Source organism: Prionailurus viverrinus, chromosome E2 (genome assembly GCF_022837055.1).
Source record: "Prionailurus viverrinus isolate Anna chromosome E2, UM_Priviv_1.0, whole genome shotgun sequence".
NCBI lineage: Eukaryota > Metazoa > Chordata > Mammalia > Carnivora > Felidae > Prionailurus > Prionailurus viverrinus.
In genome coordinates, this window is record NC_062575.1 from 54,249,177 (window position 1) to 54,277,166 (window position 27,990).

Sequence of the window (27,990 nt, forward strand, 5' to 3'; positions counted from 1 at the left end):
AAGGGAATGACTAAAAGTAAGTGTGAATAAGGTTTTTGGGTTGCGGGCAATACTCCCATTTTTTAACATATTTATATGGGTGTTTTCATTAATGTATTTACTCTATACAGATTTAACTGAGCTATAACTTAATGTTTAGCACTTTGTATATGTTACAGCGACACTATAATTTTAAAAAAATTTTTAGGTTTTACAAAATTACCCAGGCCTCTGGGGTGCCTGGGTGGCTCAGTCAGTCGAGTGTCCTACTTCGGCTCAGGTCATGATGCTGTGGTTTGTGAGTTCGAGCCCCGCATGGGGCTCTGTGCTGACAGCGTGGAGCTGGAGCCTGCTTCAGATTCTGTGCCTCCCACTCTCTCTGCCCCTTCCCTGCTCTCTCTCTCTCTCAAAATTAAATAAACATTAAGAAAAAATAAAAACAAACAAAATTACCCAGGCTTCAAAAAAGGAAAGAAGGGAGAGAGGGAGGGAGGGAGGAACGTGAAATACTGAAGAAATAAACAGAAAGAATGAAATTATGCTAATAAAGCTAAGGAGTCCACCACCTGACAGCCTGTGCTAAGAAAACACCTGGGAAACATTCTTAATTGAACTCTCAAGACCCCCCTGAGGTGGATATTATTTATTCCCATTTTAGAGAAGCTGAGGTTCAGAGAGGTGAAGTCACTTGCCAAAGTCACACAGCAGTGGCCCTGGCTTTGTCTGATTCCATATCTCACACTTGGAATCATTCATCACATCACACCTCAAACAGGTTCTTTCCCAGGCCTTATGACAGGTTACCATGTAATAAACATAATAAGAGTTAACACGGAATACCGCCTTAAGACCTCAAGGTAACAAAAGAAGCAATTATTACCTCCGTTTCTGGGAGGAAACCTGAGGCTCAGAGAGAGCCAGCCATTGTGCCAAGATCACAGCTAGGAAGGGATGGAGCCAAAATTCAAACCCGAGAATGTCTGACTCCAGGCCCATAGCCTTGTCATCAACCCAACACTGCCCAGTAGTTAAGAGGCATGGATTCTGTCCATTCATTCACTCATTTATTCAACACTTTTTTTTTTTTTTTTAAATCACTCACACTGCCACGTTCTAGCCCCCAAATAGCTTCCTACTGCATATAGCTCACGTTCCAGTGGGGGTGACACTACACAAATCTACAATATGTCAGGTCGTGAGATAGGGACCTCTAACGGTGGTTAGCGAGATGAGGGCCTAATGGAGGCAGCGTGGCAGGGAAAGGTCGCTCTGAGAAATGAATGATGGTGGGGTGAACCGGAGGATGCAAAAGAATCCCTTTCCTGTGTCTCCGCTAGCAGAAAGGAGGAGTGGATGGGGCATCTTTGTCCCAAATCCCCATTCCTGGGAGCCAATTTTGGATGTAATTCTCTTCTCTCTAGCAGGAAAGGCTGAGAATACTTTTTCCCACTCCCCCCTATAGGGAATGAATGAAACTGTTTGAGGAACAGTCTTTCAGGGATCTGTTAATACATCGCGACTAGAGCCACAAAGGGCGCGGCAGTGGTGAGGCAAGACGGGGTAGGAACATCATTGTGACGGCGATGGGCAGCCTTGCACGGAAGAGAGGGCAAAAAGGGCGTGACTTAGTAGCTGATGAAAAGTGGGGGGTGGACAAGGGGTCCCTCAATCCAACTGGCCCATGGCACCCAAGCTTGAGGCCGGAGAGAGGACCCCAACGTAGGGGACGCAGGCGCCCCTCGCTTCCGCTGCCTGCCGCCCTCCCTCCAGCTTTGGCCGTCCCGGCCGATACGCGTGCACCCGCTCGGCCAGGCTGGGTGCGCGCCCGGACAGTCCTGCGCATGCGCGGCGTCCCGGTTGCAGGTAACCGACAAGAGTAGAGCGAGCCTTCCCCCGGTGTGCGCCTGCGTCGTGGGGAGGCGCCCAGGTGGGGCGGGGCTTAGGCGCCGCGCGCGCCCTCGGTCTCGCCCCAACGTTTTTCTGGCGGGAACGGCGCACGTGTACCTTCTTCCCAAGCAACTGCCTGGTGGTAGGTCGTGGGCCCCGGCTGTGTCCTGAGAGTGGGACGTGGGCTCAGGGACGCCCGGGATGTGGTGGGGTTCCCCAGAGAAGCCCTGCCAGAGCCCCCCAAATCCTAGGGCACAGCCCCCAATATCAAGGCCTTCCAAACCTTGTTAAAAGTTTTCGTGAAATCCTGATCAAAACCCCTCAGAAATACTGAGAAGGACTCCTAGGAACTGTGATAGATGACCCCTGAAATCTTGTCAGAATCTTCTAGAAATTCTGTCAGACTTCTCCCTCAGACCCTGCCAGGCCAACCCGCAAAAATCCTGTTACGCTCCCTTCCCAAATCAGAGAACCCCCACCCCTCCCCGCGCCCCGCCCCGCCGAAATCCTGTCAGAGATTCCCGGAAATCTTGTCAGACCCACCAACAATCCTGTCAGGTTCCCCTCCCAAATCCTATCAGAGACCTCTGAAATCCAGACACCCCCAGAAATCCAGAGACGCCCCAGAAATCTGGTCAGAGACCCTCTTGGAACCCAGAGGCCCCTTTAAAATCCGAACCCCTTTAATTCCTGCCTGTGTCCTCCTCCTGCTCCAGCCTCCCTGTGGAAGACCCTCTGTGATTGAGGAGAGCCTCCCTCAGCCCCTCACCAGGAGTTTATCCCTCAGTCCCTGTCAGAAGCACCCGGTGCCAGACCCTCCCCCCCCCCCTCGCTCAGATCCCACAGCCATCACCCCCCTTCTGCACCCTCCAGCATTGTACAAACCCTGGAAGGCTCTCTCTTCAAAGGCTGCTTTTTCTAGAACATTCTAAAAGCTGCCAAGAAGCGTGCACTCCATGGCTGTGGACCCGGCTGGCGCCAGGGAGAGCAGGGTGTGGGGAGTACTTGGTGAGGAAAGGCATGACGAGCAGGTGGGGTGAGGACAGACAGACCCCAGGTGACCCTATGTGGACCATTTGCCCCAGTGTGCCCAGTGCAGCCCCGATGGGCATAGTTGTCCAGCGTAATTATTAATAGCACCCTTCTCACTCTTACTTTTTTTTTTAAAGTTTTTAAAGTTTTTTTTTAAGTTTGTAAGTTTTTTAAGGTTTGTTTTTTTTTAATTTTTTTTTCTCAACGTTTATTTATTTTTGGGACAGAGAGAGACAGAGCATGAACGGGGGAGGGGCAGAGAGAGAGGGAGACACAGAATCGGAAACAGGCTCCAGGCTCTGAGCCATCAGCCCAGAGCCCGACGCGGGGCTCGAACTCATGGACCGTGAGATCGTGACCTGGCTGAAGTCGGATGCTTAACCGACTGCGCCACCCAGGCGCCCCAAGTTTTTTTTTTTTTTCAAGTTGAGAGAGACAGTGTGAGCTAGGGAGGGACAGACAGAGGCAGAGAGAGAATCCCAAGCAGGCTCCTCACTGTCAGCACAGAGCCCGATGTGGAGCTTGAACTCACGAAACTGTGAGATCATGACCTGAGCCAAAACCAAGAGTCAAACGCTTAACCGACTGAGCCACCCGGGTGCCCCAACACTCCTCTCACTCTTGAAAGTGTCCTGGGTTGGGACGATAAGTCGTACGGATGGTCAACCTGGTTGTAATGGAGGTAGGGCAGGGCATTGTCAGGGCACAGAGGAGGGAGTCCCTCACTGGTCCCTAGGGGACCCCAGGGACTCAGGGAAGGCTTCCCAGGGAGGCTGTGAGCCAGGGCAGGGGCCACATGTGAGGATGGTGCGTGTGGTACCACCTGGGCCTGGGAAGACCATGCAAAGGTGCAGAACTCCCACGGCTGTGATGAGCGGGAGGGACCTAGAGGTCAGCCAGTGGAGAGAAAAGTGACAAAAAGGGGCAAGGAATTGCAGGGACGAAGACTCTGTCCCACACCAGCCAGAGGGGCTAGGACTTAGCCCTGAGGGCACTAGGGATCCATGGCAGGGATTGGCGCAGGAGAGAGATGGGGTCCAACTCGCACAGGAGGCCAGTAGTTCCAAATACAGACTGATATGGCAGAATGTCGGTAGCCCAGGGTGGTGTCGGAACCCAGGGACGGCAGCTGGTTCAGAAACATTTTCCCAGAGGAGGAGATAGATAAGCCAAGGCAGGAAGGGCTGGAAAGGAAGGCGTCCCAGTCAGATACCCCGAGGTGGGGACAGCCAGTCCAGTTTGGGGGAGAGCACGCAGTTCAGATTTGCTGGAACAGCAAGTGTGATTTGGGGTAGGGAGGCGGGCAGGGCCAGGCTGTGCAAGGCCTTCAATGCCAGGTCCAGCGTCTAGGCTCTGTCCCTGGTGTACTGGGGAGCCATGGGAGAACACTGGGCAGGTCAGCTCTGGGGCGCTGCTGGGGATGGACGGGGAGGGAAAGACTAGAGACTGGGAGGCCGGGAGGAGGGTGGGCCCAGGGCCCAGGGGGAGAGGATGGAACCCAGAGCTGTAGGGAAGGAGAGGAGGGGTCAAGTTAGAATCATAGGGCAAGAGGGACAAGGCTAGGGACTTGACAGGCTGTGGGGAGGAGGTGGGGGAGGGAAGCAAGGAGGCAGTGACCCCCATCCACCAGCCCCCTCTTTGATCTCTGCTGCCCACTCCTTGGCCCCCCATTTTCCCAGCCCACACCTCCAATTCATAAAACAGGTCTGAGCGGGAGCTGCTCTGGTTGAGGCAGGGGTGGGCAAACAGGTTCTGAGAACCCAGAGCGGCCTGGGGCACAGGTGGGGCAGGGTGGCTGGTCTGAGGAGGCCATTCCCCTTTGTCCTTCCAGGAGCTCTTGGAGCAGACGATCCTTTACCAGTCCCTCCCAGTGATGGGGGCAGGCTGTTAGTTTCTCCAGCAGCTGTGGAGCGACCAGGGTGGCCCATGGATGTCCCAGAGGGCCGGGCGGGTGGCCCCGCTGCAAAAAGTAGGTGGCTGGGCCCCTGTCCACCCCAAGGGAGGATGAGGAGGGGGCAGTGGGTGAGTGGGTGCCAGCTTGGGGACTTGAGAGAGGTGGCTTAGGGTGACTGAGCCTCCACTTTGGTGCCGGGGTGGGAGGGAGGGAGCTATCTTTGATGAAGTGCCGATGTGCGCCCTCCTGTCTGGATACCGTATCTCCTTTGCTCTGGGGAAACTACAGCAGAAACCTTAGCAAGCTCTGTTCCTTCCTCCCTAATGACCTGCTGGGTCGCCCCTCACTAGTCATTCAGATCTCTGCTTTCTGAAAAGCCTTTTCACATACCCTCCCCTCTCCTGCTTCTCTTCATAGCACTGCTTAGTCTCTGTCTCTACCACTGGGACATGAGTTGGGTCTTTTTTTGTTTTGGGGTTTTTTTTTTTTGGTTTGTTTTTTAATGTTTATTTAATTTTGAGAGAGAGAGAGTGGGAGCAGGAGAGGGGCAGAGGGGGAGGAGGACAGAAGATCTGAAGTGGGCTGTGCACTGCATTGACAGCAGTGAGCCCAAGCCTGATGCGGGGCTTGAACTTACAAACTGTGAGATCATGACCTGAGCCAAAGTCAGAAGCTCAACTGACTGAGCCACCCGGGCGTCCCGACATGGGGGTCTGTCTGTTTTATTCACTCTGGCATTCCTGGTCCCTAGAGCAGTGCTGACCAACATGTGAGCCATAAATGTAATTTTAAATTTTGTTACTAGCCACATTTAAAGGTAAAAAGAAACAGGCAAAATGGAATGGGAATAATAGATTTTACTTAACCTGATGTGTCCAAAATGGTATCCTTTCAGCATGTAATTAATATAAAAATGTATTAGAGATATTCTTTTTTTTTTTCACACTAGGACTTCAAGATCTGGTGTGTGGTTTACACTAATAGAGCATCTCAATTCACACTCGCCACAGTTCAAGCACTCAAGAAACTTATGTGGCAAGTGGCTGCCCTATTGGTTAGCGCTGCCCTAGAACAATGTCTGACATGTAGGAGCTCAATTATTGTTCTTGATTTGTTTGGATGGATGCAAACCAAGGGGGTGTGAAAGCCGGCTTGGGGAGGAAGACGCTGGGTTGCCCTCTCTGAAATTCATCTGCTAAGTGGGAGAGCCCAATGTGATGGGGGAGGAGGCTCCCACCCTTGGGGAGAGGCAGGGCCGCTTTCTTAGAGGCTCCCAGCATCCAGCAGCAGAGCCTGCATCTTTTCTCAAAGCCGCAGGCCTGGACTCTGGCCTCAGGAGTCTTTCCAGAGGGGAAGGTAGGAGACAGACACCTGGGTGCGGGAGGCAGCGCCAGGGCTGGCGGACCGAGTGACCGACATCAAAACTTCTCCGGCACCAGCAGAGGGCGTGCGGGCCCGGAAGATCCCTTGGGCCGGGGCTGAGCCGCCTTTGGGAGGCTCCTGAAGGAAAGGGAAGGCCACACCCGGGAGAGATGGAGACAGAGGAAGGCTGGGGGGAAAAAGCCAGAGAGACAGCAGGGCAAGGAGAGAGAAGGCTTGGGGAATAGAGAATCACTGAGATATGGGAAAAGAAGCCCAGAGCTGGAGACACGGGGAAGAAAATGGGGGCAAGGAACACAGAGACAGAGAGGCAGGGCCCCAGGAAGAGAGAGATGGGGAGGAAGATGGAGAGAAAGAGCCAGAGAGAAAACTAGAGAAGGGCAGAGACAGAGACACAGAGAGGGGTAGAGATACGGAGGATGGAAATGAAGGGAAAGGAACAGAACAGCACAGGCAGAGTGACATCTTCCTGAGGGCCCAGATAGACACGTGGGGGTCCTCTGAGCCAGACGTCCTGGGTTGACTCTGGCTGAGCAGCCCTGGGGAGTGACCTCGCTGGACCTCAGGGTCCTCCTTCATAACCTGGGGAGCACAGTGAGAGGTGAACACTGCAAATTCAGGTAAAGCCCCAGCATGGGCCCTGGTATCTCCTCTAATTGTGGGTTCCCTCTCCCCTTCCCTAATAGCATGGGTTCAAACCTGTGGGGGCTGAATGTTAGCTCTCTACAATGAACCCTGGAGATTAAAAGGAATTAGAGCACCCATGGGTGCCTGGCTGGCTCAGGGTTGTGAGTTCAAGGCCCACATTGGGCATGGAGCCTACTTAAAAAAAAAAAAGAGCCAGGGCAAGTTCCTAACTACTCTGTGCCTCACTCACCTCATCTGTAAAGTGGGGCTACAAATAGCAGTGGCCGTGGTCCATACAAACCCTCAGAAGAGGAAGGGCACCTACTCATTTGCTAAATGAATGTTCAATTCTGTTATCGAGCCTCCACCATGGGCCAGGCCGTCTGCCCAGAGCCTTTCCAGATTTTCTCATTTCTTCTCTAGGAGGGAGGGAACACCAGCCCCATTTTCCAGAGGAAGAAACTGAGGCTCAGAGAGTCTGCGTTCCTTGCTCGGGTTGCCCCTTGGGCCAGCCAGACCCAGCAGCCTGTGCCAGGCCTGCCGCAATACCCAGTTGTTCAAGGGTAGGGAGCCTTGCAGGTCACTTCCAGTCCCAGAGAAGTGGACCCCAGTAATCCCTGGGGTAGAGGATCTTCCCCTGTATCATGGAGAATTTATTGAGTGCCTGTATATGCAGGCACTGTTGATACAGCCGTGGACAAACAGACATGGGGGCGTTTACATTGTTTGTCTGTGCTGGGAGGTCTCTTCCCACACACAAACCTAACCCTCCCAGCCCTGGTAAGGAGGAACCACTACCTGCCCATTTTACTGGTGGGGAAACTGAGGCTTCAAAAGGAGAATGGACTTGCCCATAGTCACGTAGCTGGGCTATGAGCTCCTAACCACTCCCCCACCACTCACCCTACCTAGATCACCCATCCCCTCTCATCTCGGGCCCCTGGCTGTGGGCTGCAATGACGCCAGCCCCGCCTGGGGATTCAGGTAGGAAAGACAACCGGCCCCCCAGGCAGGCTGGGAAACCGGAGATGTGGCCGGCAGAATCGATCCAGGCTGCCCGCGCCTTATTGGATTGTTCCTGGCTCCTGGGCCCCCCTTCACCCTCAGCTCCTCCCAGAATCCTCTCTTCTTTGCCCTCCTCTGCCCCAGCCCCCTCTGAGCAGAGCCTGGGAGGCCAGGGAAGAGAGGAGGAAAGGGTGATTTCAGAGCCTTGTTTGTTATCTGGGCTCCTGAGCTGGTCAGACACAAAGGATTAGAAGCAGGGGGGACTTCCTGGCCTGAAAGAGGGGGCCCATATCCTCAGGATGGGGAGCAAGGAGGCCCTTACTGTTGCTGTCCCCAGCCCGAGCTTCCTGCTGTTCCCCCCCAACTCCAGGTAGCTCAGGATGAATTCACTCCCCTCTGCAGGAGCACAGGACCTGGGGTCACTCCTCTTCTTGTTCCCCTTCTTATGGGCGGGCTGGCCCTCTTGTCTCCTCAGTGTATCTCTGGGACCAGCTGGAGGAGGGGAGCCTGGGGACGCTGCTGAGCTTAGAGGAGCAAATACTCAACTCGACGTTCGAAGCTTGTGACCCCCAGAGGACAGGTGGGGGACAGGATGAGAGCCTGGCAGCCCTGGACCTGGGAGACACAAGGAATAATAAGGGACAGAGATGGGGAGGCTGGAAACTGGGGAGCCGTAAAGAGAGGGATGGGCTAGGGCCCTTTCTTGGTGGTCCTACAGACAAATGGGTGATTGTAGGAAGCTTCTGGAAGGATTGGATAAAGGGACCGAGGCCTTTCAGGGTGAGGACATTAATGGAAGAGGGTAGGGCCTAGGGAGAGGGAGGGAGGGCAGCCACTGAGGGCCTGATGGGGCATAGCAGGTCCTCTTGGGTCCACCCTGTGAGTGGTGATGACTGGGCTCCATTTCCAGGTGAAGAGTTCAACTTAGAGGAGGGGAAAGGACTTGCCCAAAGTGTCTCAGTTAAGCCATGGTGCAGAGGTGCTGCCAGCCCAGCCACTGGCATCCTTCTTTCAAGCCATTGCCTGTCCCTACTCCCCTCCCCCGCCACTTGCCCTAGACTCCCTCACGGCATGCTTTGTCCCCAGGTATCGTGACTGTGACCCACGTACTAGCCTACCTGGAGGCTGTGACAGGACGGGGCTCCCAGGATGCACGCCTCCAAACACTGGCCTGCAACCTGGACCCCAATGGAGAGGGCCCTCAGGCCACTGTGGACTTGGACACCTTCCTGGTTGTCATGCGGGATTGGATTGCTGCCTGTCAGTTGGATGGGTGGGTCTCTGCACCTCTCCCCTCCACGCCCCCCGGAAGTCCTTCCTGAGATCTAACCTCATTCATACCTGCTTACTGCAGCCAGCACCCTTTGGGCACAGGGACCTACTGTGGTTTGGAGGAGGCTGAGGAGGAGCGAAAAGTAAAGAGATGGGGTTGGGGGGAATGGGGTGGAAAGTCTGAAGACAAAGTTCCTGGGATGGGGAGGCAGAAATAAAAGGGGCTGGAAGGAAAAGTTGGGGTATTAGGGGGCTGACTGAGGCCCCTCCCCATCCCTTCTCCAAACGCAGGCCTTGCCTCTCCTGCTTTTCCATCTGGCCCAGGGCTCTTGCCATCTGGCCTTACCTTCCTCCCCACGGTGGTACTGTCCATGCTCTCTGGCTCTCACCTGACCCGGCCCCTCCTCCTGCCACCAGCAATCCCCCTTCGTGGCTGGTCAGGATTGGGGGTGGCTGCAGGGGGCTCTAAGCCTCATCCCTTTGATACAGGGGATTAGAGCTGGAAGAGGAGACAGCCTTCGAGGGGGCCCTGACCTCCCAGCAACCGCCATCTGGTGAGACTACTATATATAGAATGAAGCAGGAAGGCCCGGGGTCAGACAGTGGAGGGACTTCCCACCTGGAGACAGAGCCAGGGGCATAGGGTGGGACCCTTGGAACCTTAGCTCCATCCTGGAGCTGTGAGTTTGGCTTTCTAGGCACCTCCATGACTGCCTTCCCTCCTTTCTTGACCTTTTGGGGTTTTTTTCTTCAGGAGTTGGTTCCAAGTCCTCCTCCTAACCCCAGCCTATCACAGAGGCCTGTAAGGCCCTGCCCACCTCTCCTTGTCAGCTCTCTCCAGCTCCCGTCTGCTCTCTAGTCCCTGCTCCCTTGGGCCTCCTGGCTCAGCCTCTAATGCACTCAGTGCCTGCCCACCACGGTCCTCCCCTCAGGTTATTCCCCCTAAACTTCGCACACCTGGGGAACCCTCTGTGGGGAAGCCCTGGGAGGCCCCAGGCTAAGGTCCCTGGCAGTCCAGGCTCACTCACAGCCCTCCTTTCCTGTAAAAACATGATTAACCAATTAAGTTACCTGCCGTGCTATTTGGTTAGTTGATTCGCTCACCATTTTATCCCTAGGACCTCACACACAGGAGGCGCACCGTAAAAAGTGTTCCCGTTACACCTTATAAAACCAAACAAAAGCAAAAAAAAAAAAAAAAAAAATACAGCTTCCTGGACATTCCCTTAAACTTTCTCCAGTTGGGCTTGGGGGCCAGGGGAGGGTCAGGTCAGCTCCTGTTGAGGAAACACCCCTCTGGGTGGGGGAAGGCTGGAGGCCAGGAGGCTGGGGATGAGCTTGTGGTGAGGAGAGGGCGAGGAAGGGGAGAGGGCGAGAGGAGAGGGCAAACCCTGAGCCAGGACTGGCTGACACAGAGAGGAGAGGACAGAGAATGGGGAAGGAGGGCAGGAGGGCCCGGGCTCCAGTGGACTGTGGGGATGAGCCAGGACAGCCCAGTGGCCGGGAGGGAGGGATACTGGGAGGAAGAACAGGTTTGGGGGCAGCTAAGGTGCTGCCTCATCCTGGATGTGACGGAATCGGGGCTATGAGTGAGGGCCAGCTTTTGCTCAAGGTACCAGTGAGCAAAAGGCCTTTCACTTGGTGGATGTAATTGTAGCCCCAGGAGTAGATGACATGACCCACAACAAATGTGAGGGCGAGGCTAGCGGAGGCCAAGCCCGAGTTCTGGGGTGGCCCAACACCTAAGGTCACCGGGGAGCCCACCACCCTGCCTGTCTTCCCCAGGATGCCCAGAAGCTGAGGAGCCAGCCAACCTGGAGAGCTTTGGAGGCGAAGACCCCAGACCTGAGCTGTACCTATTCTCTCCCCCGCTGCCCTCCAGCCTCCATGTCATAGGGCTTGGGGTCCTTCGGGAGTGGGTGAGGGATGGGGGGAGGGGTGCTGTGCTGATGGCTCCAGGAGAGCGGGGCAGTCTGTCCTGTTTCTCTCTCTCCAGAAGAACCTCATGTCCCCACCACCCCCTCCCCAACCTGGGAAAGGAGGTCGGAGCTGTGGCCAGTGACCTGCCCCTCCCTGACCCCAGGCCCGCCACAGCTGACCTGCTGAGCAGCCTGGAGGACCTGGAGCTCAGCAACCGCAGGCTGGCCGGGGAGAACGCTAAGCTCCAGCGCAGCGTGGAGACAGCGGAGGAGGGATCTGCACGCCTCGGGGAGGAGATTGCAGCCCTGCGCAAGCAGCTTCGCAGGTGGGCCGGCGCACCTGTATCCCTCCTGACCAGGCTTCCCCCCCCCCCCCCCCCCCCCCCCGTCACTCTCCTCTCCACATGCTGTCTCCGCACCTCCTGCCCTGTCTTCAACCCTGCACTGTCCCTTTCTCTTTTGCTCTTTTTCTTTTGTGTCTCCCTAGTTCTTGTCTCTTGACCTCTTGGGTTCAGACTTCCCTCTTCATTTTTCTCTGAGTCTCCGTATCAGCAGCCTATCCCTTTCTCTATGCTCCTGTCCATCATGATTCCCCTATTTTAGTCCTCCTGCTTTCTCTGGGTCTCTGTCCCACCCCCTTAGTCTTTTAGGTAGAAACTGGGTCTCTGTGCCCCACCCCCAGGTCTCTGTTACTGCCAGCTCTGACTGGATCTATCTCTATGGTCTCTGTTTCCCTCCTGCGTGGCCCATCTGCCCCGCCCCCACTCAGTACCCAGCAGGCTCTGCAGTGTGCCAAGGCTGTGGATGAGGAGCTGGAGGATCTGAAGACTCTGGCCAAGAGCCTGGAGGAGCAGAATCGCAGCCTCCTGGCCCAGGCCCGACAGACGGTGGGTTCTGGGCAAGGGGCACGAAGGTGCCTTCTCCCTTTCTTAAAGAGTCTGAGCAGCGGTGTCTGACTGTGAAATGGGAAGGTGCAGAGGTTACCCTGGCTTCCTCCCTTCCTCCAGGTCCTGCTTGCTCCTGACCTAGGGCTCAGATCGATTTGCCATCCCTTTTATGACAAAGGGGACAGCAGGAGCCATCAGGGCTCCCAGACCCCTTCTCCCAGCCTTGCTCCTTAATGACCCAGACCCGAGATGTGTTCCCAGGTGGGGGAGAAGGGCAATATGGGGGCAAGGAGGTCCTAAGAAAGCCTTTGTCCTCTTTCGCGGCTGCTCAGGAAAAGGAACAGCAGCATCTGGTGGCCGAGATGGAGACTCTGCAGGAGGAGGTGAGCTGAGGCCCAGTGCCCACCTAATCCCTTCCCCGGTCCTCAGGATCTTCCCCTCCCCGCCCCGTCTGCCCCAGACATCCTCAGTAGCCTGCACCCACTTATTCTTTCAGTCTGTAGAGGGAGACCCCAGAATCCCAATAACATATGAATGTTTCTGAAGGTCACATCACTGCATGTGAGGACTGCTATGGTTAGTAAGAGTGAGGGGCGTGGGGCGGACTGCCTGGGTCCATGCTGGAGCTGCCTCCATAAGCATGGGTCAGTCTATTGCTTCTCTGTACCTCAGTGTCCTCACCTGTAACAATGGGCAAAATAATAGAATCTCCCTCACTGGGTTGTGTGAGATTTAAACAAAAGGATGCTTATAGAGTATTAGGTATGAGGCAGGACCACTGGAAGTGTTCACTGAAAGTTAACCAGTATTGTTCATATATTAGCATTTTTATGGTGGAAAGAATACAGGCCTTGAAATCAGCGAGTTCAAATCCCATCTCTGCCACTTACAAGATGGGCCACCTTTAGGCATGTGACTTCTCCTTCCCGAGCCTTTGTTAAATCCAGATCCATCTAGTCATCTTAGATGGAAATGAAACTCATCAATTGATAATGAAAATCGTCACTACCCCCCACAAGGTGGCATCTAAGTTGCTGGAGACCCACACAGCATCTCAGTGCTCCAGGAGGTGGCGGTCCTCGCTCAACATCTGCTCTCTCTGCTGGTCACAAGATTGATGTTCATCATCCCATCTGGTCCTCGTCCTTAGTCACCACCACACGCTGGCATCCACTGGGAGGCGGGCATTGCCTCTGGTGTCTGGATGTACAGTCCTCACTGCACCTGCAGGTGGTGGCCCTCGGGACCCCCCAGCACATGGGGGCCTCTGGGGCTCTCCCTCAGCCACTTCCATACCCTTCAGGGGCCAAGGGGAGGCTTGGCTACTTCCCTGAGACTCTTTGTGGCCATAGGGGGCCTCGTGGGTCTCTCTCAGCCTCTGCTGCTCACACAGCTATCTCAATTCTGTTATTCACAGGCCTTGTTGGGGCTGAGACTGAGCTGAGAAATGCTCTCTGATTCCCAGACCTCCCAGGGGTTGTGTTGTTCAATAGCATCCTTCCTCTTCACCCCCCACCTTAGCTAACCCGGGGCTGGGGGCTGGCTCAGGGCATGTTTCCCCTCTACTGCTCTCTTTTTTGACCCTCCTGCACCCCTCTCCTGACCTAAAGATCTTTGCTGAGTCCAGGCAATGATATTGATTCTGCCCGATCCCCCCAAATCTCTTTGTCCTACATCTGTATTGTAGCTTTTGTATTCAAATCCAAAACTTCTCCACTATTGTTCTCTGGCTCTTCCATGAGAGTTCCATCATTTGGAACAATGGGAATTGCCACAAGATGGCTGCCACAATGTGAGGCATGGGGTGTAGCCAGGAAGTAACTGTTTCTTCCAGAACATCACTTTTTAAGAACAGGGAGAAATTCTCCCTAAAGCCCCATGGCAGAACCTCCCTCTTCTATGTTACTGGACAAAGTGATATCATATGATTATAGCCAAACCACTCCCTGGCATGGGTAATCCAACCGCTGATGGGCCAGAATACTTACAGCTCCAAGGAAGAGAACACAGAAGAAATGGTGGCTTCAATCCAAAGGGCACTCATTTCTGTAACAAGAGGCTTTGAAGGTCTCTGGATTGGTTTGGTGATTCAGGCTTGTTCATCTGCTTGTGGCCTCGTGATCACAGATGGCTGCAGCCGCTCTGCCCTCACAGTCTCATCCAAATCAGGACAAAGAGGGACAGGGGAGCCCAGCTAATGCTTCTCCCATAGCTCTCTTTTCGTCAGAAGGAAAAGGCTTCCCAGGAGCACCCCCACTGTACCCACCACCCCAGCATACCTCTCTTCCATCTCGCTGGCAAGAACTGGATCGCATGACACCCCCAGCTGTGAGGGAGGCTCAGCCTCTGGAGTGGGAGATGAACAAGTCAGAGGGGGTGACAATGGCTGCTGGGTTAGCTAACAAGCTACTTCTGAATCCTCCGAGATTTCCATCTCATTCACCCCAGACCAGGACCCACCTGCCCATGTGGAGAGTGGACCCCCAATGAAAGCAGAAGAAAGAATAAGCAGGGTGAATTGCAGCCAGAAGTCTGGGCCTCCTCCCAGCCCAGAAGGCCCACTGCCAGGTCAAGTGCCTTGAGCGGTGCCTGGGGCATCCTAGGCGCTCGATAAACCAGAGCTATTCTTGGTCGCTTCCCCTCCACCTATCCCCTCCCCTCGGCAGCCTACAGAGCATCTATAGATCGAGTTCTCAAGTTACAGTAGAATAATGTTAGAGTAGGGGACACTCAGACACTCAGTTTTCCTACAGAGAATCTACAGAGCAGGGCTCGGGTTACTGCAGAAGAAGGCGGGAGAGGCTGAGTAACCAGGTTCCCTGCCGAGTGGCCCAGGATCCAGCCTGCAAATCCCCTACCAGGTGGACAGATGTTGACACAGCATTCCTGGTCCGTCCTTCCTCTGCCCTTCACCTGGCAGCCCAGGCCGCTGAGACTGAGAGTGAGGGCCCACTGATGGAGGATTTGGAGCCGAGCCAGCTGGAGAGAAGGAGGAGCTGGCCTGGGTATCCCCAGGGGCAATGAGAGGAGGGGTGTGGCGAGGGAAGTCCACCTGCCTCTTTGCGCTGAAATGCTTTTTGCCCATGGCTGCTTCCCATCGAAGTCAGTGCAAGTTGCTATAGTATTGGTGCCTGGAAACTCCAGACTGGATTTGGGGCCATTTTATTCTCAGATCTCACAGCATGGCTGGCCTGTGCTGCCCTCTCCCAGCCCCCTTGTTCTCTCAGATAATTCTCACCCTGGAGGACTCAGGGTGCCCCAACACTGCTTCTTCAGGAACCCCCTCATCCGGGATCCCACAAGGCCCAGGGGCTAAGCCTCATCAGAGTCTGCCTCCCATGTTGTCATCATCTACTTCTGCACCGGTCTCCACCTCTAGCAATGAGCTCCCCTGAGGGGAGAGACGAAGCTGGTTCCCTGTTCTCACCCAGGGCTATGTCTGGCTCAGAGAGTCTGGGGGTTATAATTGCAGCATTTAGAGTCAGATTTGGGTTTGAATCCACTCACCATTTAAAGTTTCTTAGTCCCTCCACTCCTCAATTTCCTCTGCAAAATTGGGACAGGGGAGGTGATCCCGATAAAAACATTAACACTTGGGACAACCAGACATTACATTCTTCCTGAATGGCGCAAGAGGACACGTTTAGCAGCACCCGTGAAATCTTCCTGCCAAAAAATGGAACAGGAGCTTGGCCAGGGCCCTGGATCTACTCACCAGTTTAGAGGAAATAAAGAGGTTGGAGGAACGGGGTGAACATCCCGCACAGGGAATGAGAACTCAGTAAGTCAAATCCAAATGCTCCTGTTCTACAGGACAAATAACCTGATTTCTTCCACAAAAGAAGGGCCCCCAAAAATGCCATGGTTGGGGAGGTGGGTGACCACTGTCAGATGAAAAGGAGGCATTTCAACGAAAAGCCACGGTGGACCTCATTTAGATCCTCATACAAACCAAATAAATGTGAAAAGGCATTTGTGAGATAACTAAAATGAAAAAATGAAACAAAAATACAGGGAGTGCCTGGCTGGCTTACTTGGAGGAGCGTGCAACTCTTGATCTCAGGGTTGTGAGTTCGAGCCCCATGTTGAGTAGAGAGATTACTTAAATAAATACACTTTTTTTTTTTAAAGCACCAATTCAGTATGAGACAACAGTAAGGAATGATCCATTTTAAGATGATAGTGGTATTGTGAGTTTACTAAAGGAAAAATTCCTCAAGTAGGAAATAAAAATGCCAGAGTAGTTATAGGTGAAATAATGTGATATCTGGCATTTGCTTTTGAATCATCTGTTAAACAAAACAAAATCCTTGGAGGATAGGGGAGAAACTGGGGAAATGTATATAATTATCAAGGTTGGGTGATGGGCCATGCACATTCATTGTACTGTTATTTTCACATATGTGTGTGAAAAGCACTTACAAAGTTTTGAAGATACCTTTAAAATTATACATTTTACATTTCCTGAACATGTTGGTATATGCCAGGCAATTACCATATGCCATATATGTTTTGTGCTTATTCCATGTAGTAACATGTGTTTGCATGAATTATCACCTGTATAACCCGGGGCAAGTTGCACAACTGTTCTGTGCTAGACTTGCCTTCATCTTTACAATGAGGTAGTAAAGGGGTATCTGGATGGCTCAGTTAGTTCAGCGACAGACTCTTGATTTCAGCTCAGGTCATGATCTCACAGTTCATGAGTTTGAGCCCTGCGTCAGGCTCCACGCTAACAGTGTGGAGCCTGCTTAGGATTCTCTCTCTCCCTCTGTCTGCCCCTCTCCCACTATTTCTCTCTCTCTCTCTCTCAAAAGAAATAAACTTAAAAAAACAAACAAACAATGGGGGATAAGAAATGAGTTAGCACTTGCAAAGCACTCAGTACAGGTTAGCAGTCACCATTAGCTCATTTAATCCACACAGCAGCCCTATGAAATAGGTCTATCTCATCTCCATTTTTTAAATAAGTTGTTCTAATGTTTATTTACTTTTGAGAGAGAGAGAGAGAATGCGAGTGAGGGAGGGGTAGAGAAAGAGGGAGACGCAGAAACTGAGGCAGGCTCCAGGCTCTGAGCTGTCAGCACAGAGCCCAACGCGGGGTTCAAACTCATGAATTTGAGATCATGACCTGAGCCGAAGTTGGAGATTGAAATGACTGAGCCACCCAGGCAGCTCTCATCTCTGTTTTTACAGACAAGCACCCAGTGATGCACAGAGAAATCAAAACTGAGATCTTACAGGATGGTTGGAGGGATTAAATGGGCCAAAACATAGAAAGCGCTTAGCATGAGGCCTACTGCATATCAGCTGTTCAGGAAATGTCAGCTGTGAGTACTAACGTGCCGGAGGGGACATGACCGGTTGTTCGTTCTTCCAGAACGGGAAACTACTGGCTGAGCGGGACGGAGTGAAGAGGAGAAGTGAGGAGCTGGCCACAGAAAAGGACGCTTTGAAGGTGGAACCTCTTCCTCCTGCCATTTTTACCAGTTTCAGCCACTCTGGCCTAGTGAGAACCGGGGACTTCCATCAAGCCATCAGGCTCCCAGGGCTCCGGGCAGCTTGGCTGAAATCCCTCTCGGGATAGCTGATGTCCAGAGACATCGTGGGAGGTTGAGGAGAGGGGCTCGAGAGAGCTGGGTGGGCCGGGGAGGGCAGCGCCTGCTGAGGCAAGTCCCGGAAGGCCGGACAGATGGACGGGCTCCTTCCTTGGCAGCGGCAGCTCTTTGAGTGTGAACGCCTCATTTGCCAACGAGATGCTGTCCTCTCTGAGGTGAGGGGCCCTAGGGTGGTAAGGGGACATTCACCTTCCATATGTGCCTGGCCATCTCCCACCCCTAGTCTAGAAAGGGAGGTCCCGCCAGGATCTCCTCCATGGATATGCAGCCTGGAGAGGTCAGAGGGTTCCCTGCTCCCAACACCAGGCTCACAAGCATGACCCTGCAGGATCTAGAAACCTGGTGCTTTCCCTCAGGCCCTAGCTCTTCCCCCCCAAGCTCACCCTTCCAGTCTCCCCTACCCCTTGCCTCAGTGTCTGTCTGGGGCTGGGCCCAGTCTCAGTTACCTTTGGGCCTTCCCAGCGTACTCAACATGCAGAGAGTCTGGCCAAGACCTTGGAGGAGTACAGAACGATGACCCAGGTAGGCGGCTGCCCTCCCACCCTCGGCCCCCTGCCCAGCCCCGCTCTTTTGCCATCTCTGGGATCTGCTGCCTCTCTCTGTTCCTGCCCATCTTTTGTGGAGTCTCTATACCTGGTTTCTTCCATCTCTACTACTGTGTGTCTCTCCCTCTCTGTTTCCATCTCTCTCTCTGCCTTTTCTCTTGTTCTCTGCTCCTTCCTTTCTCTCTCACTCTGTGTATCTCCATCTTGGGTCCACTTTCATTCTTTGTGGGGGTCTTCTCACCGCATCTTCCCTGCTCATCTTGCTCTGTGTCTGCCTTTCTTTGATCTAGTCTGTCCGTCTCCAGGGGTCACTACTCTCTGTTGGTCCCTGGTTGTTATGAGTCTCTTACACCCTGCTTGTCTTTTGCCCCCCTGTGAATCTGTGTCCATCCATGTCTTTTGTTCTGTGCGTCTCCATCTCTGCCTTCCTTTTCTTAATTTTCCTGGCCAGTAGGTTACCTTCTAGGTTCCTGCTGCTCTCTGTCTCTTGTTGGCTTCCTAAGTTTCTTCTCCTTGTCTCTTGGGAATATGTGTCTGGAGAGCTCAAAAAAGTTGGGGAAGTAGAAGTGACGGTAAGGGGAGCCCAAGGCTGGGAGGTAGAGAAGAACAGAGAGGCCAGGGTCCCCCACTGCCCCCTTTGCAGGAACTGAGGCTGGAAATCTCACACCTGGAGGAGCAGCTGAGTCAGATCCATGAGGGGCCGGATGAGTGAGTGGAACGTCAGGGGTGGAGGAGGCAGGAGGAGAGCCCAAAGGCAGGGACCCCCAACCTCCAGCCACAAGGTGGGCAGGGCCACGACCCCAGAGTAGGTGGACCGAGGGGTAGTAGGCAGGCACAGAGAGAGCCTTCCCCCTCCTGACGGTGTCACTAGGCTACCGGAAGGGGCCCAGGTGAGAAGAGCGGGCTGGACCCAGGCGCTGCCCCCGTCACTGGGCGTGGAGATCCAGGCCATTCGGCAGGTGGGCCCAGCTCCATGGAAACACCCCAACCCCCGGCCGGCCACGGCTCTGACCCAGCCCCGATTCTCACCCCAGCCCATCTGCCCCCCAGGACCATCTCCGTCCTCAACCCCATCCCTACCCCGACCCAGCCTCACGCCAGTCCCCTGCCCTCCCCCACCCCATGCCTCAGCCCATCTCCATCCCCATCTTCTGCCTTCACCCTGGCATCCCTGGTCTCAGAAATGCCTTCCCTCCCAGAAACAAGAAGTGGCAGACTCCGCTCTCTCCAGCCCTCTCTGTGGAGTGTGGCAGTGGGAGGAGGTCATCATCGAGACTGAGACAGACGAGGAAGCTGAGTTTCCACCTGAAGCCCCAGCTGGGGCAGAGGTGAGCATGGGAGGGGCTCAGAGACCACCGGCGTCCAGGATCTGGGAAAGGGCCCTGGGGCTCCACCTGCCACCAGCTTGTTGCCCATCCCACAGGCAAGTGTTGAAGGGCCTGCTGGACACAGAGCCCAAGCCAGACAGGACACCATCCCTGCCCCCTAGAGACCAGCTCGGGAGTGCAATAGACCGTAAACAAAGCAAACACAAATTGCCTGCTGGTAGTTTTTGTCAGGTGGAAAACACTGTCAGGAATCATTATTTACCAGGGTCTGCAGGGGGGAAGGTAAGACGTGAAGCGTTCTTCCAGACACCGGAAAGATACGTTAAGCTTTTACTTTTGGGTTTTTTGGGGGTGGTTTTTGCATGTGTGTTTTCTTGTTGGTTTTATTTTTCTAAAACTTATACTTTTTGGATGCAAGCACCTTTAGGAAAAGCTTAGCAAGCCCACTGTGAAATCTTGAACTCAACCAATAGCTGTTGTTTTAGGACTTCTGTAATTGCCTGAACAGTATTTCAACACCCTTTGAAACAACTGGCACAGCTCATCTTCAGTGTCCACAACAGAAAAGTGAGATTTTAATCCATTCGTGCCAGAAGTCTTTGTTTTTTGTTTTTTGTTTTTTTCCAGAGAAAATATTGCTCACAGCTCTGTAACTGCATCATCTTGAGAATTATACTGCTTCAGAATTACCTGTTTACCATTGGGTTTTTTAATGTTTATTCTTATTTATTTTTGAAAGAGAGAAAGAGAACAGCAGGGGTGAGGCAGAGAGAAAGAGAGAGAGAGAGGGAGACAGAATCTGAAGCAGGCTCCAAGTCATCAGCACAGAGCCTGACACAGGGCTCCATCTCACAAACTGTGAGATCATGGCCTGAGCTGGAATCAGACGCTTAACCGACTGAGCCACCCAGGTGTGCCTACCATTCTTTGGGTTTTTTTTTTAATTTTTTAGGTTTATTTATATTTTTTTTAAATTTTTTTAACGTTTATTTATTTTTGAGACAGAGACACAGCATGAACGGGGGAGGGGCAGAGAGAGAGGGAGACACAGAATCAGAAGCAAGCTCCAGGCTCTGAGCCATCAGCCCAGAGCCCGACGCGGGGCTCGAACTCGCGGACCGCAAGATCGTGACCTGAGCTGAAGTCGGACGCTTAACCGACTGAGCCACCCAGGCGCCCCATGGGTTTATTTATATTTTTAAGAGAGAGAGAAAGAGAACGAGTGGGGAGGGGCAGAGAAAGAGGGAGAGAGAGAATCCCAAGCAGAGTCTGCACCAGCAGCACAGAGCCTGGTGCAGGGCTCGAACTTATGAACCGAACCATGAGATTGTGACCTGAGCTGAAATCAAGAGTCAAGAGTAAGTCGGGACACTTAACCAACTGAGCTACCCAGGCGCCCCTGTTTACCATTCTTAAAGGAGAAACTTGTCTCTCTGCTCACGTTTTCCCTGGATTGAGAGATGCTTCTGTGTTTCCCTTTGACACCAGTGCTGTTTGATTTTTCATTTACCTCCCCCAGCATCTCTGTGAGGTAGACATCCTCATCCCTCATCCTGTCACGTATGGGAAACTGAGGCTCAGATAGGTCACACATCCCCAGTCACACAGCCTATGGGCAGCAGAGTCACAGCCCTCAGAGGAGGTGTAAGTTAGAGTGGATTCTGCTGTGAGCTCTCTGATGCCCCATCCAGGGGGACACGGACCCAGGCTTCTGGCTGCCACCTGCTCTGGGTCCTGGAGCTACCACGTGGAGCCACTTGGAGCCAGAGGGAGAGATTGTGCAGAGCGGCCATCCTAATGCAGGACGATGGGTGTGCAGAGGTGGGCGGCAGGCCCTGAGGGAGCCCAGCGAAGGGGGCACCTGTGTCAAGTGGGAGACTGGAGAGGTGTCACAGGGAAACTGACACTTGAGCTTATTTGGGGAAAACTAGAGGGAGAAGTGGTGTGAGGAAAGAGATGCCTTCCTGGCAGCACAAAAGCATATAACATGCTCGGAAAGCAGAGGGAGTTGAGGTGTCTAGTGAGCCGGGAGGCCATATCACGACAGGGATTCCCTGAACATCAGGCTGGGAGACTCTACTTTTCTCCATCGAGCCACAGGAGCCACAGGAGGCACAGGAGGGCTGAGAGCGGGGAGGGACGAGGTCAGCTCTGAATGTAGAAAGATCCCTTGCAGGCCACATGGATTCTGATTAGAGGCCAGGAGGCCAGGGAGGAGGCTGGGGCAAGAGTCCAGAGGATGAAGTCTGAGCCAGGCCAGGGCCCTGGGATGGAGAAAGAGGAATGATGGGCAGAGAAAAGTAGGGCGGGGGGGACACAGCTGCAGGCAAGTGGGCTGGGCACGCAGAGTGCTGGGAAGGGAGAAGCCAGAAAGATGCCAAACTTATACTGCGTCCTAGTGAGATGCAGATCCTGAGGGGCATTTGGGGGGCTACCTGAGGTCAATGGGTACACAAGGCTGGAGCTCAGGAATGTATTTAGAAAACAATATCAAGTCGGTGGTCCGGGCCACACACGGAGATGTCTCCGGAGAAAACAGGACCTGGATCCTGAAGGAGAACAGCTATGGAGCTGCCCAAGACCAGGAACCTGGGAGGGAAAGGGGATCTGAAGGGAAACGCTGAGCCTCCTTTGGGTCCACGTGAGTGCGAGAAGTTTATGGGAGTACGAGAGGTTTGGGGGACCTGGACTCCTGGGTCCTGAATAGAAAGGGGTCCAGAACAACTCTCCCGTTTCTGGCTTCTGCTCTGAGAGGGATGCAGAGCCAGCCTCAGTGACAGAGCCCAAGAGGAGGGCAGGTCCTAGATGCAGGCGGTGAATTCTTTTTTTTTTTTAATGTTTGTTTATTTTTGAGAGAGACAGAGACAGAATGCGAGTGGGTTAGGGGCAAAGAGAGAGGGAGACACAGAATCCAAAGCAGGCTCCAGGCTCCAAGCTGTCAGCACAGAGCCCAACGCGGGGCTCAAACTCACAAGCTGCAAGATCATGACTTGAGCCAAAGTCAGACGCTCAACCAACTGAGCCACAGGCGCCCCAAGGTGGTGAATTCTTGCAGGTGTCACAGCCTGGGAGACCTAACCTGTTCTTTTCCCACAGAGAAACTTCCAGGGAGAGCCAGCGCACCCTCAAGGAGGAAGGAAGGAGCAATCGATGTGGTAAGAAGCTTGTTCCTTCCAGAGCCATCCCCCTGCGTTGAGGTAACACCAAATTCTTGGATGAATTTGAATAGCATACAAGGACTGGAAGAGCCCTGGGGGAGCTGCTCATCATTCATTCATTCATTCACTCATTCCTTCACACTGAGGCCACCCTGGGCCTGTGACCCAGGATGAGTCACACCCAGCCCTGCCTTCAGCATCTCCTAGCCTAGAGGGACACAGACTCTGACCTGGCTGGCTCTGTGAGAACATCTGACACTTCACTCCACCTGCGGGGGAGGCTTCCCTGGGAGGTAATGCTTGAATGGAGTCCTGTAGGAGCAATTTTCATCTAGGAGACTCTCAGACAAGAAGACAGTTGTCAGGCAGATGGGACAGCTCAGTCACTAGGTCACTGAACACGCTTCTCCCGAGGCCTCCAGGGAACGCTGGGATGAATGAAACCCATTGGGTCAAGGGCGAACACCCATGTAGTTACAAGACAATTGGGGACTCTAGAATCAGACAGCCTGGGTTCAAATCCCAGCTTGGTGACTTAGTGATGGGGTGGTGGGCCATGGAACCCCAGCCTTGTGATTGTTCCGAAGCTTGGATGCAGGCCTCCAAGGAGAGATAAAGCACTAGATGTCTGGGCCCACTCTCCTCCGGGGCCCTGGCCTTGGGGCTTTCCACACCCCCTCCTCTTTTTCAGGCTCTCCGCTGAGGCAGCTAATGAGGCTTCCTGCCACCAGCCTCTAATTGGGCTCCTCTGAGAAAGCTGAGATTGGGCGGGAGGGGGGCTCCAGAGCTATGACCTTCCCTAGCGTCACCAGGGAGGGGAGGGAGGGGAGAAGGGGCTGAGCAGCGACAGGGGCGGGGGCTGGCCATCTGAGTTTCCCAGGAGCAGGACAGTGTGATTCACAGATTGGGAAGCAAGGGAGGTAGTGAATCCTGTGGTCCCTAACAATGGGTAGGGGTGAAGGCTCCGATCCGAGAGGAGCTGGGGGAGGAGCAACCTGGGTCCCAAGTAGAAGTCCCAGGGGATGAGACACCTCTGTGTCTGAGTGGGGGCTTACCAGCCTAGCTGACTTTGGGGTGCTAATTGAAGAAACAGCTGTGTCCTGAGGTTGTCAAAGTGGTAGTAGCTGGAGGATGGATCCCTGAACCCAAATGGAGGTGGTAGCTGGTGGTGTGGACGTCTGGGTCTCTGAGGGGCATTTGGGCCAGACAGCTTGAGGTCTGAGTCTCCAAAGAGGCACTTCAGAGAGCTGTAGCCCTCGGGGGAGCAGAGGGTGGATGCTTGCCCACCCCAGAGAATGACTTGTGGGGTGGGGGGAATTGCTCACACAGTTGGCTTCTGGAATCTCAGTCCTAAAAGTAGATCCAGTAAGACTGAGACTCACTAAAAGTGGCACAGCCCACCAGGCACAAAGTGGGGGGTGGGGTCTGGACCTGCCCCGGAGTCTGGGAGAGCCCTGAGTCTCTGGTGTCGGGAGAGTAGGAGAAGAGAAGCCGTGGCTCCCAGCTAAGGCATCAGCTGGAAACATAGCGGCTGAGAAAGCCAGTTGTATGAAGAGCGTGTTGAAAATTCCCCTGCAAAATACATACGCTGACCTACACACAGCAGTTTGCTCTTGGGGCTCCAGGACACCCCCACGCTCATCCTTGATGCCCGGTCTGCATTAAGACTCCTGCTTTAAAGGTTCATCCAGCTCCATAGTGGGCAAAGGGAAGCTAGGCAGAGGGAAGATGCTTGCAGTGACTTTTTTGTCTTCTCAGGTTACCCAGAAGACAGGAAGAGGAGGAAGCAGAGACCCAGGTCAGGGTAGGCAGTTCCCAGCCCCTACCTACTCCAGGCCCTGGAGGAGGTTGATGTACGGGCAGCTCCTCCCAGCCCTCACCCCACACCCCCACTTCTCCTGAGCAGACAGAAAAATCATTTGGCCAAGAGATAACAAGGCCCTTGCTATAGCTAATGAGAGCGGACAGTGCTGTGGGGGGAGGCCTGCAGGCCAGTGGGCGGCCAGAATGTTCCCAGGGGACCCCCCAAGCACATACACAGGGCTGCAGCCGCTAAGCCACAGGCCTCACAGACGTGGCTACACCCCCGGAATGCGAAAATGCACACGCACATGCGCCCACACACAGGAAGGGGCCGGGCCCTCCCCAGCCAGCCCCAGAACTCCCTGGGGCACAGCGCCTGTCACAGCCCCCTTGCCTATCACCACACACACCCGCTGCTTTGTTCCTCATAGCACCAGGGCACAGGGTGAGGTGCGGGTGACAGTCCCCATTCTCTGGCAAGGAAAGGGAAGGAAGGAAGCCTGGAGAGGAGGGGTGAGGAGCCTGGGTCCTCAGGTTAGGAATGTGAGAGCCCAAATGTACACCTGGTATCTGGGCTCTTTCAGGCTCCAGACCATCCAACGTGGTCTCTCTGAACAGCCTGACCCCAAAGCCACCTCCTACTCCCTTCCATGGAGACTGGTACCCTCCTCAGTTATCCTCACAGCTGACTTGACAATGATCTTTACCTAGCTGTCAGGGTGGGGTGAGGGTTAAGGACCATGTGTAAAGGGCCTGGTGCAGAACAGGTGTACATTAGGTGGCAGTGGTCAAAGTGGTGGCTGAGACTGGTGTTCCTGTTATTCCTTATTATTGTTACTATTGCCATCAGCATCATCCATGGAACAAAAGTGTGGGTGCGAAAGCCTGAGAGCAACAGAGGGGATGAGATGGCCCCTGGACAAATATTTGGGGCTTTTTTTTTTTTTTCAACGTTTATTTATTTTGGGGACAGAGAGACAGAGCATGAACGGGGGAGGAGCAGAGAGAGAGGGAGACACAGAATCGGAAACAGGCTCCAGGCTCTGAGCCATCAGCCCAGAGCCTGACGCGGGGCTCGAACTCACGGACCGCGAGATCGTGACCTGGCTGAAGTCGGACGCTTAACCGACTGCGCCACCCAGGCGCCCCTGGGGCTTTTTTTTTTTAAGTTTATTTTTGAGAGAGAGACAGAGAGACAGAGAGAGAGAGAGAGAGGAAATGCAAGCAAGTGGGGGAGGGGCACAGAGAGGGAGACACAGAATCAGAAGCAGGCTCCAGGCAGGCTCCAGGCTCTGAGCTCTCAGCACAGAGCCCAACAAGAGGCTCAAACTCACGAACCACGAGATCATGACCTGAGCTGAAGTTGGACACTTAACCAGTTGAGCCACCCAGGCTCCCCTTTGGGGCTTTAATCTTAAGGCACCTGCAGGTTCTGATACAGGCAGGGAGACAGACCCAAAGAGCGTGCCCACGCTGGACTAGGCCCAGCACAAGGTTGGACTCTTGGAGAAGATGAGGTCTCTGCCCTCTGGGAACTTGGATCCTTCCAGAATCAGATGCAAATGGAGCTAGCAATATTGAACAGCACACACAATTACCCAGTGCTCACTCGGTGCCAGAAACTGTTCCAAGCACCCTCCGCTATTTTGCTTTTTACCTGTGTTCCCTCAGGCAGACTCTCCTTCAGCCCTGTGAGGTGGGTACATGTCAACGACCCTGTGCCCAGATGGGGAAAGTGGGGCCTGGAGACGTGGGGTGACATTCCAGAAGGACACACAGTGGAAGCTGGCAGAACTGGGAAGCCCACCTGGTGGTGTATGTCACGGCACTGAGCCACTGTGTTCCAACCCCTTCCATGCAGTCACTTCTGTCCACTGGGCTAAACCAAAGGCCTCTCCTAATCCAGGAGCCAGTGTCTCAAGTCCGTTTCCTTTGTCCTTTCAGGCCAATCTCCCCATCCCTCTGGGAGACCCTCACCCTGGAGACATTCCAGGAAGCCTTCCTGAGAGGTAACAGGACCCACGGGGACTGGAGGGGACCTGGAGGTAGGGGAAAGTCCGGCATGATTGCCCCATCCTTTTTTCTGCCTAGCAGCCCTGCCAAGCCAGATCTGCAGCGAGCCCTGGTGCCTGTGGTGAAAGAGCTGGTCCCAGTCAGCAGGCCGGACTGGGGCCAGCTCTGCCTGGCCCCCCTGCACCCCCAGCCGCTCAGGTGTGCCCCAAGGCAGTCCCGGAAGGGAGGGTGATGGTCACACACGGGGACATTGCCCACCGTTGAGACTCTGGCAGCTCCCTGGCCCCTCCCTAAACTCTGTACTGCCCCCCACCAGGGTCACCCGGCACCCGCTGATCCCCGCTCCAGTCCTGGGGCTGCTGCTGCTGCTGCTTCTCTCTGTCTTGCTGCTGGGCCAGTCCCCACCTCCGACCTGGCCCCACCTTCAGCTCTGCTACCTTCAGCCGCCCCCAGTGTGAGACACCCTGAGTAAGGTCTAGTCAATGAACGCCCCGGGACTCTTTCTACTGTTATTACCATTGTTGTGCCATCGTTACCTGGGAGCACCCCAGTTCGGGGACCCCAGATACAGTACTCCAGGATCTGCACCCCCATACTGGGTTTTTAGGTGATGTCTTTTGTTTTGGTTTGGTTTTTTGATATTGGTGACTACATTTCTTAATAGCAAACATATCCAATAATGGACTAAATACTAGGTGGGTATTTTTCTCATGAAACAAGTCTGGAGAAGGACAGCTGTGGGCCCACAGCTCAGAGTCTCCACAACTTGGGGGCCAGGAGGGCTGTGATTCTCTATGATTCTCTTGGCCCTTCCCTTTTGCTCAGGAGATGGCAGGCATAGCTTCACACGTCGCACCTGCAGGAAGCGTGCACCTTTTTTAAAGAAAAAGCGGTAGCCTTCTCAGGGCCAGCGGCAGACCTGTGTTTATGTCTCACTGGCAAAAATCTCTTGTTGTGACCACTCTTAGCTGCAAGAGAGGCTCAGAGACCGAGCACCCTCCTGGCAGACAGAGGGAGAAAGAGATGTGGGCCGGGCTCACCCCACAGATGTCCTGTGCGGTGCAAACAGCCCATGGGAAATGGACCAGTGTGCCATTTGTTCACTCATCACTTCCTGCTCATTTGTTTGCCACAATTAGACCTTCGAAGATAAAGCTGTAGAAAAACAGGCCCTCCAATGCCAGGCTGGGGAGTGCTGGTTTGCTCCTAAGGATGATGGGAGCTCTGGGAGATTTTATTGCTTGTTTTTGGTTACTTATGTTTTAACTGAGATGTAAGTTATGTACACATAAATGGATGTGTACATTCACATGTACATGTGAAATGGACCAGTGTGCCATTTGTTCACTCATCACTTCCTGCTCATTTGTTTGCCACAATTAGACCTTCGAAGATAAAGCTGTAGAAAAACAGGCCCTCCAATGCCAGGCTGGGGAGTGCTGGTTTGCTCCTAAGGATGATGGGAGCTCTGGGAGATTTTATTGCTTGTTTTTGGTTACTTATGTTTTAACTGAGATGTAAGTTATGTACACATAAATGGATGTGCTCTCTTCGGCAGCACATATACTAAAGTTGGAACCATACAGATAAATGGACAAAATCTTAAAGTCTCAGGTGCATGAATTTTTGCATATGTAAACACC

General features: G+C 53.8%; 1 protein-coding gene across 8 annotated transcripts; it reads left to right on the forward strand.

Moving 5' to 3' along the window:
- Window positions 1-1,630: 1,630 nt before the first annotated feature.
- On the forward strand, window positions 1,631-27,954 carry KASH5 (KASH domain containing 5). 8 transcript variants are annotated; one of them, XM_047835309.1, is made up of 20 exons: window positions 1,631-1,842; window positions 4,730-4,867; window positions 8,280-8,384; window positions 8,891-9,077; window positions 9,566-9,630; window positions 10,862-10,928; window positions 11,160-11,321; window positions 11,765-11,882; window positions 12,215-12,265; window positions 17,263-17,391; window positions 17,599-17,655; window positions 17,963-18,022; window positions 18,689-18,753; window positions 18,917-19,004; window positions 19,245-19,373; window positions 22,470-22,528; window positions 24,290-24,335; window positions 26,279-26,343; window positions 26,426-26,545; window positions 26,664-27,954. In XM_047835309.1, exons 1-20 carry the CDS (start codon window positions 1,821-1,823, stop codon window positions 26,803-26,805), a joined length of 1,875 nt encoding a protein of 624 aa, XP_047691265.1. In that variant the 5' UTR covers window positions 1,631-1,820; the 3' UTR covers window positions 26,806-27,954. The 8 variants fall into 8 exon arrangements, with proteins under 8 accessions (XP_047691265.1, XP_047691266.1, XP_047691267.1 ...); XM_047835310.1 differs by having other exon boundaries at window positions 26,429-26,545; XM_047835311.1 differs by having other exon boundaries at window positions 24,290-24,329.
- Window positions 27,955-27,990: the final 36 nt, after the last annotated feature.